The sequence below is a fragment of the Meles meles genome, chromosome 5 (assembly GCF_922984935.1).
Source record: "Meles meles chromosome 5, mMelMel3.1 paternal haplotype, whole genome shotgun sequence".
Classification (NCBI taxonomy): Eukaryota; Metazoa; Chordata; class Mammalia; order Carnivora; family Mustelidae; genus Meles; species Meles meles.
In genome coordinates this window covers 70248194-70258006 of record NC_060070.1, presented here as the reverse complement: position 1 = coordinate 70258006, position 9813 = coordinate 70248194, and the positions used below count along the sequence as shown (strand labels likewise).

Sequence of the window (9813 nt, the reverse complement as noted above, 5' to 3'; positions counted from 1 at the left end):
ATTTCCTCTCATCTCATACTGTCTCATCCTGTTTTCCATTGGGACATTTCTTGGGTTTAACTGAAATCCCGTGACCAATGACAAGGCCCAACAAAAATGCATTATAGCTTTCTGTTTCATAGATTTATTGTGAAGTTATTAAGCCAAGTCGGTGAGCAGGGAGGAGTTTACCTATTTAAGTCGGAAGAACAAGTTGCTCTTCACAACTCATCAGGATCCTCTGTATAAATGGGACCGTAAGAGACCGGGGGATCTTTGTGGAGTCAGTGAATGGCATCTTGAGTCCCTTTACCTTACCCATCACAAACACAGCCAACACTCTAAACTGTTAAGCATGCTGTCAAGAAAAAGTGAAAAATCACCAGAAACAGCCACACAGTTACAAATCCACAGGCATAAAACCGATATAACCTGTCCTTTTCTTATGCTAATGACGAACTGAAACTCAGAGCCTCTGGAGATGTGTGAAGGACCACAGAAAGGGAAACTGAAGTGCCACTCGTCAGTATTAATTCAATTCAGACTCTCCACCTGGAGAGCTTTCTAGGGTAAATGCCATCAACCAGGCTCTCCCCTCAGGTGCTCCGACCACCCCTCCCTCGCTCTCTTGGAACACTCGTCTTCCCTTTTTTCCCGGGTTCTTATCTCAGAGCACTGTGTTTACTGGGCCTCTCCCAAACTAGACTCTGAACTTACTCGGGCTAGGGAGTGTGGCTTTATCTGCATTCTTAGCACTTAGCATGGATAACTGGTACTAGAAGGTACTCAGCAAGTATGAGTGAAATGAAGAGACCTGAATTTTCTTTCCTTCTTTTTTTTTTTTTTTAATTTTAAGATTATGTATCTATTTGTCAGAGAGGGAGCGAGAGAGTGAGAGCATAAGCAGGGGGAGCCGCAGGTACAGGGAGAAGCAGGCTCCCTGCTGAAGAAGTTGCCCAATGCAGGACTCAATCCCAGGACTCTGGGGTCATGACCTAAGCCAGGTAGACACTGAACCAACCGAGCCACTCAGGCCTCTCAGACCTGAATTTTCTGACCTAAGTTTAGAGATCTGTCCTTGATTACTGCGCTAAGTCCCTGGAGCAGTTTTTCTCAAAAAGAGCCTATAGAAGAATTGCAGAATCAAAGGGGATGCTTGGCTTAAAAAGTATATTTCACGTTTTACTTCAACGCTAGAGATGAGAACTTCTGGGTGGAGAGCCTGGAGTGCTTAAGAACCTCAGGTGATTCTAATGAAGACCAAAGTTCGGAAAAACTATCTGTTTCAATGGAGGGTTGGCTTGGAAGGGACAGCATAGATAGCCACCTGACATACTTCCGAAGTGTCTGGGGCTCATTTATGGGGGGAGGGGGCTAATTTTGTGGGGAGAAGAAGCTCATTTTTAAATAGACACTTCCCTTCTGGGCATTTACCTACTTACCTTGTTTGGCCAGCCCAGTATTTTTCAGAGTGACCACTAAGGGGCAGCAGAGTTTGGGTAAAAATGAGAAGGTCGGAAAACAGAATGGAAACCTTACCTTTGAAATAGTTCAGTAAGAAAGACATGCCTGGAGGGGATTATGCTGAGTCAAATAAATCAAGCAGAGAAAGACAATTATCATATGGTTTCACTTACATGTGGAACATAAGGAATAGCATGGAGGACATTAGGAGAAGGAAGGGAAGAATGAAGGGGGGGAAATCTGAGGGGGAGAAGAACCATGAGAGACGATGGACCCCGAGAAACAGACTAAGGGTTTCAGGGGGAGGAGGATGGGCAGATGGGTGAGCTGGGTGGTGGGTATTAAGGAGGGCATGTACTGCCACGAGCACTGGGTGTTAGTCACAAACAATGAATCATAGAACACTACATCAAAAACTAATGAAGTACTATATGGAGACTAACATAGCATAACTTAAAAAAATAATAAAGTTATTCTTAAGGCATAACAACAACAAAAAAGAAATACATGCCAAGAGATAATGAGTTAATATGCCCCTTCCCTTTCATACTTTTACCTATTAATTTGGGATATCTTATTTTCAAGCATTATCATTTTATATTCATTATATTATTGCTAAGTATATGATTTCTAGATTATAAATTAAGTTCTCTCAAAACCAAGAAAATAGTGTTTAGAAACAGTTTTTTCTTAAAATCAAAGAAACTCTCCCAACCATAGGTATGTTTTACACTGATAAGTCAAGAAAGGGAAATCTCTTAAGTTGTTGAAAAAAACCTATAATATTATTTAAACAATGTGATGGGAAATATTGTATCAGTAAGATTCTGGTCAAGAAAGAATCTGATTAATGGAAATTTCAGAACCATTGTTATACCTAATTTGTTTGATGCTCTATAAAATAAATCCAGCACCTTAAAAATTTTTCTTCAGGCTGTACGTGGAATTATGAAGTCATTCACAGACTTGCAGTTTTATTGTGTTATAGTGACATTTAGTAGATGCCTGACACACAGTTGATTCATAATAAATAATCATTCCTTTATTTTTTTTAAGATACTCTTTTCTTTTTTTTAAAGATTTTATTTATTTATTTGACAGAGAGAGATCACAAGTAGGCAGAGAGGCAGGCAGAGAGAGAGAGAGAGACGAAGCAGGCTCCTGCCAAGCAGAGAGCCCGATTCGGGACTCGATCCCAGGACCCTGAGATCATGACCTGAGCCGAAGGCAGCAGCTTAACCCACTGAGCCACCTAGGCACCCAATAATCATTCCTTTAGTCCTGTTAGTTCCCTCAGTGACTGATTATGACATATGATGGTCCCCCAAAACACTTTCTAGTCTTTTGCTTCTACACAGATCTGTCCATCTGTCCACCGGCCAGCTCCCAGTTTGACTGTCCAGAGGCATCGCAGCTTCAACAAGTTCCACCTGAAAATCCTCTCCCTGCCCTACCCCCTACGCAACTGGGTCCTCTGCTGGGTTATGCAGGCTCAAAGCAAGTAATCATCCTGGAATTCTCATTCTTTCTCACTCATTACATTGAATCCATTTTTAAACGATTTCATGCAGAAATTTAGCTCTTTAGAAAGGTTTAGGGTAGAATCCCACCTCTTCAGGACAGCAGGAGAACCAGGTTCAGAGAGTAACCAAAGGAAGATTCCACCACAGGAACTTTCATTCTCAGCTGACCTCTGCTGCCTCGAACCCAGGACAACATGCCCACCGCTCTTTTGACTCCACTTCTGCTGCTGTGAAGACTGTCACCTGGGTTCTGAGTGCAAACGTGGTTTCACACTCCAGCCGGTGCTGTAGGGAGAGGGTCTTAACACAGGTCTTGATTTCTCCTTGCTGGGTATCTTCACAATAGGAAGAATATTTGAATACTGAGCCTTCAAATTAGTACATGGCCTCTACAGCCAACATTCTCCTTTCCCCATACTTAACATTGCAAAGTGCTTTTTTTTTTTCTTTTCACATAATATTCCTTATATAACCTAACACACATTCACCTCTTACCCAAGTGGCAACTCAGTCCTCCCAATTATTGCTTCCAGCTCCAAGTTCATGATTTCTGGGTGACATACAATCCTCTCTCAACAGTCAATAACTTACCGATTAAATTATAAAGTTAAACACCACTAATATACCCTATATTAAAGTAGTGAAATAGATGGAGATAAAAGAAATGAAAAAAGTAATCATAGGGATGCCTGGGTGGCTCGTCAATTACGTATCTGCCTTTGGCTCAGGCCCTGATCCTAGCGTCTTGGGATCGAGACCCATATCCCTCTTCCTACTCCTCAGGGAGCTTGTTTCTCCCTCTCCCTCTGCCTGCTACTCCCGCTGCTTGTGCTTGTGTGTTCTCAAGCGGGAGTTATCTCTCTCTCTCTCTGTCAAAGAGATAAAGAAAATCTTAAAAAAAAAAAGTATACAATACACATTTTACAATTAAGAAGCTGGGAAAATCAGGCTAAATGCAACAATCCCCTTTTCTATAATTGGTCGTGGGGATGTTTGTATTTTCTTTCTTTCCCACCACCAATTCCATTTTCCTTTGCCTTCAGCCAGGACCTTAGCTGGTTAGGTTTCTCTGCTCTAGTGGTGGTGCTCATTTCTGAGAAAATGGAGCCTTAGAAATCCTACCTTTATCGGACTAAGTTAGTCCAATAACATTTGGTTTAACATTTGCCACTGGCTCAAGGCTTCTAGCCATAACCTCTACTGCACTCACTGCCCAGCCAGCCTAGGGTGATTGCTGCAGCAACAAATATCCCACCCTCCTTTTATGCCTGGTAGCATTAGGAGCCCAATACGAGGGGCATCTTGTGGGGGCTCAGTTGGTTAAGTGTCTGCCTTCAGCTCAGGTTATGATCCCAGGGCCCCGGGGTCAGGACCCGCATTGGGGGGGCCCCTGCTCAGTGGGGAGTCTGCTTCTCTCTCTCCCTCTACCCCTCCTCCTGTGCTCTGTCTCTCAAATCAATAAATAAAATCCTCAAAAAAGTAAAAAATAAATAAAAAAGAGGGTACAGAAGGTCCAAATTTTCAAAATTGCTTTTTGCCAAAGAAAGTTTTCATTTGGGAATCATTTTAAACCCACAGAAAAGCTGCACAAAATTGTACGAACCACACTGGTTACTCTTTACCTGGGTTCACTTATTAAACTTTTTCTCTCTTTGCTTTGACATTTGTTCTCTTTCTCCAGCTTTATCAATGCATGGGTGTAATTTTTTTCCCTGAACCATCTGAGAGTAAGTTGTATACATCACAGCCCTTTAGCCCTTAATATTTCAGTAATTTAATACCGATGCAATACATTTACTATCTACCATTCATATTCCTGTTTTGTCAGCTGGCCCAGTAATACACCCCATTCTAAGTATGCCTATTTCTTTCGATTGTCTTGCTCTTCTGTTTCCTTTATTCTGGAAAAGTTCTGCAGTCTTCTATTACATAAATATTTCTGAAGACTATAGCCTTCCACCTTTCCACCTTTTAAAAAGAGAATGTTTCTCAGCTTGGGTTTGTCTGAAATTTCTTCATTATATTCTGGTAATGTATTCTTGGCTGGAATACTATTATACATTTTATTGCGCATTACTCAGGGCATCCCTCCAGAGTCATATGTGGCCCTGTCCTCTTCAAGATGATGTTAATTTGATACCCAGTCAAGGTCTGATTTCTCCACTGCATAGCTAATACGTTTTTCTTTTGCAGCTAATAAGCAACCTCTAGGAGATGACATCTTATGCCATATACATACCCAACTCTTATAAAAATTCCCCTCTCCTGTTACAATATTTAGCATCAATTGATAATTCTTGCTTTAATCAATATTAATGCGATGCTTTCAAAATTATGATGTTCCAGCTCTAACACTGCTCTCCCTATAAAGTATCAGTTGAGCTTGGTATTCTTTTGTAAGGAAGAGCCCTCTTTTATCTATTTATCATCTATCTATCTATCTACCTATCTACCTATCTATCTATCTATCTAGCTGTCTAGCTATTTGTCATCTATCATTAGTATGGCCTCATGGATTTCCCCCCACTCAGCTCTATATAACCTTTTACTCTCACTATTTTGTGCACTCAGATTATCCCAGTTTGGCTAGTAGGAGTTTATTCAAGTTAGCAACAGTGTCCTTGTAAAATGTCAACATTAAAAAAAAAAACACCTCTTAGTTTCTGGTACAAAAATATATTCCAATTCCTTGCTGTACTTTTCTTGTCCCATTGCTTGGATGACACATTTCTTTAAGACGCTCTAGTTCATTTTCCTGGTGAAAAGTATTGAACACCAAGATGTGGGACTTAGGAGTGTTCATTACTTTTCAAGTGTCTTTGCTTCTAGGGAAGGACACATTTTAAGACCTTTTGTAAGACTGAAGAGTGCTATGCTGAAGCCCAAGTGTGAAGACCAGAGGAAGGGCTCAGGTTTTTTTGTACAATAGCAACATTGCTTGGACACCAATGAAGTGAGGAGTTCTAAAGTTTGGGGAGAGAGTATCCTTTACATAGACACTCAGACTTTCAAGCTGGATGCCTTCTGTGGTGGCAGATTGATGACATTCCTTAAGTCAGACTGAGAATAAAATAAGAAATGTGGGAGACTTCACCAGGAGAGCTGAGGCCAAAGAAGAAAATACAGGGCTTATGGGGTGCCTGTGTGGCTCAGTCAGCTAAGCGTCTCCCTTCAGCTCAGGTCATGATCCCTGGGTCCTGGGATCGAGTCCCGCATTGCACTCCCTGCTCAGCAGAGAGCCTGCTTCTCCCTCTCCCTCTGTCTGCCACTCCCCCTGCTGTGCTTGCTCTCTCTCTCTGCCAAATAAATAAATAAAATATTTTTTAAAAAAGGGAAAAAAAAGAAAATATGGGACTTATCAAAGGGTGATTTTGTTGGGTAGATGGACCTGTGAGCCCATGGATGCACCCATGTGGGGAATCTCAGGAGTAAACATGAGACATAGATTTATGCCATCAAATCTTTAAGGGCCTAAATAAAACATGAAGCTGGGAAATCAAAGAAAAAAATGAATTTATTTAAAACTCATGGAATAACAAAGCTAGAAAAGACCATGGTGTGTATGCATTCACCACACACACAAACACACTCTTGGCCCCACACAAACATTTAAAATATGCAGACTAGTGAAATCTAGTAGGGTGGTAGTATCCACACCTATGTGTATGCATAGAGCTCTCTCTAGGATTCTGCACTTTCAACAAAGGTCAGACCTATGGTATGGGATAAATGGCAATATAAGTACTCCAGTCTCCAGTTCAGAGATCGCAATTAAGATTAGATGTAAGATTATATGTTTTCATGGTTAAATAAGTAAAAATTAATTATTCAATTATTGTTTGGTGATATCTGCAAACTGTTTTAAGATTGTGTGTCTCAGCACATGCACCCCAATGTTTATAGCAGCAATGTGCACAATAGCCAAAGGATGTGTGCACAATAGCCAGATGTCCATCAACAGATGAATAGATAAGGAAGATGTGGTATCTATATACAGTGGAATATTTTGCAGGCATAAAAAAATTGAAATCTTGCCATTTGTAATGACATGGCTGGAACTAGAGGGAATTATGCTAAGCAAAATAAGTCCATCAGAGAAAGACCATTATATGATCTCACTTGTATGTCGAATTTAAGAAACAAAACACAGGATCATGGGGGAAAAAAGGAAAAAAATAAAAGAAGACAAAATCGGAGAAGGAGATAAACCATAAGAGACTCTTAATCATAGGAAACACACATAGGAAAAACATGAAGGTTGCTGGAGGGAAGGGAAGTGGGGGAATGGGGTAAACCCGGGGATGGACATTAAGAAGGGCATGTCATGTAATGAGCACTGGGTGTTATATAAGACTGATGAGTCACTGACCTCTATCTCTGAAACCAATAATACATTATATGTTAATTAATTGAATTTATATTTTAAAAAATGTAAGGAAAAAAGATTGTGTGCCCCAGGAGAAAAAGAATAACCCTCAAATAAGTAGAGAGACAAACTTACTCTTATTTGAACTTTGGGTGATTTAGAATGAATCCATTCCTTTCATGATCAGTATAGAAATGCCCCTCCAGTGTCCCCAGAGGGTACCTACTACGCTGTGGTAAGTTTAAAACTATAGTATTTTTTAAGAATGGGAAGGTGAAGGCCTAGGGGTGTTAGTGCTTATTTTAATCAATCTTATTGATTTTAGACATCTGAAACTGGTCATTAGCCTGGAAAATACACACAAATTATACTGTTATAACTTTGTAAGAGTAGTTCTCCAAGTCATCTCAAACTGTCCAAACCATAAGTAAATAAAAAAAAATGAAAAAAACCCTAAAACTCTAAAGATATAAGGAATAGAAGAACTGTATTACCCAAATAAGTTTAGCAAGATACTATGAGTAAATCTTTCCTTGGTCTTTCACATGCTATCCTATAGGGATTTTGGGGTCATATATTGAAGAGGGTGTAATTTATTTTTTCCTTCTCGGAAAAAAAGGAAGTATAGTTATTACTGCTGAAGTAGCCACTCAGGGGAGATAACTTCATAAATAAAACTCAACCCTTGGTAGCCCAATTATTTTTCAACTCAGGTGATTACAGGTGAGATTTCCAAAGGTAAAGTAATATAAAAAAGGATTTTCTAGTGATGAGCCAATTACATTCTAGTATGTATTAATCTCATATTATCTAATATTAATCTAATATCTTGTATGTACATATATCATTGGACGAAATGCATTGCCAGTTATTTATTTTGTACAAAATTTGACTATAATTTTAATGGCTTTCTGCAACAAGTTCCCATCTAAATATATTAAAAACTTGGGGATACTTTTTAGAAAGATCAAGAGGTTATAGTTAATATGCCAAAAAAAATAGTTAATACGTCAAAAAAAAAAGTTACTAGTTTTCCTTTTAACTGGAGTTTTTTCCCTCTCCCAGAGGCTCTTGAAACTAACATCTCCTTGTTTTAAATTGCTGACATAGGGAATCTGACCATTTAAAAATACCACCAACAAGAGGGCAATGGTGAACAGTCTCTCCCCACCCGCCCCCGTGGAGCTCTGCTACGAGAACGTGAACGGATCCTGTGTTAAAACTGCGTACTCGCCGGGTCCCCGAGCCATTCTGTACACAGTCCTCGGTTTGGGGGCTGTGCTGGCCATGTTTGGAAACTTACTGGTCATTATCGCTATCCTTCACTTCAAACAGCTGCACACCCCCACGAACTTTCTGATCGCGTCCCTGGCCTGCGCTGACTTCCTGGTGGGGGTGACCGTCATGCCCTTCAGCACGGTGAGGTCTGTGGAGAGCTGCTGGTACTTCGGGGACAGTTACTGCAAATTTCACACGTGTTTCGATACTTCCTTCTGTTTCGCTTCTTTATTTCACTTATGCTGTATCTCTGTGGATAGATACATTGCGGTTACTGATCCTCTGACCTATCCCACCAAGTTTACTGTCTCGGTGTCAGTCCTATGCATTGTTCTCTCTTGGTTCTTTTCGGTCACATACAGTTTTTCCATCTTTTACACGGGGGCCAATGAGGAAGGAATCGAGGACTTAGTCGTTGCTCTCACCTGTGTGGGAGGCTGTCAGGCGCCCCTGAATCAAAACTGGGTTCTACTTTGTTTCCTTCTATTCTTTGTACCCACTGTTGCCATGGTGTTTATATACGGTAAGATCTTTTTGGTGGCCAGACACCAGGCTAGGAAGATAGAAAGTTCGGCTAGCCAAGCTCAGTCATCTTCAGAGAGTTACAGGGAACGAGTAGCAAAGAGAGAGAGAAAAGCTGCGAAAACACTGGGCATTGCGGTGGCAGCGTTTCTTGTCTCCTGGCTACCGTACATTATTGATGCTGTGATAGATGCTTACATGAATTTTATAACTCCTCCTTATGTTTATGAGATTTTAGTGTGGTGTGTTTATTATAATTCAGCTATGAATCCCTTGATATATGCTTTCTTTTACCCATGGTTTCGGAAGGCAATAAAACTTATCCTAAGTGGTAAAGTCTTGGGGAGGGATTCATCAACAACTAATTTGTTTTCTGAGGAAGCAGATGTAGATTGACCACGTAGACTGCAGGGATTTCAAAACTAACATGGGAGTAAGGTCAAATGCAAAACGAAACACTTGGATCTGGAGAGGCAAGTGCAATCATCTGCAAGTAGCAGGATATCCTATTCTGAGTTGTTCTAAAGCCTTTGTTCTTTATGTATTTCAGCACTTTTTTTTTTTATAATTTAATGATAGGCCAAAAAAAAAATTGCTGATTGCTTCCTAGTTACTATTCTTAGTATTATTCTGTGGTTTTCTAATTTCTCTGGTAATTTCTAATAAGTTCTGCTAATTTCC

At 40.3% G+C, this 9813-nt stretch overlaps 1 protein-coding gene across 1 annotated transcript; it reads left to right on the top strand.

Moving 5' to 3' along the window:
- Nucleotides 1–8481: 8481 nt before the first annotated feature.
- On the top strand, nt 8482–9528 carry LOC123942460 (trace amine-associated receptor 9). The gene has a single exon (XM_046006395.1). It carries the CDS (start codon nt 8482–8484, stop codon nt 9526–9528), a length of 1047 nt encoding a protein of 348 aa, XP_045862351.1.
- Nucleotides 9529–9813: the final 285 nt, after the last annotated feature.

Bases quoted from the DNA above. Each gene is read 5' to 3' on its own strand.
- LOC123942460 (XM_046006395.1), top strand. From the start codon at position 8,482: ATGGTGAACAGTCTCTCCCCACCCGCCCCCGTGGAGCTCTGCTACGAG.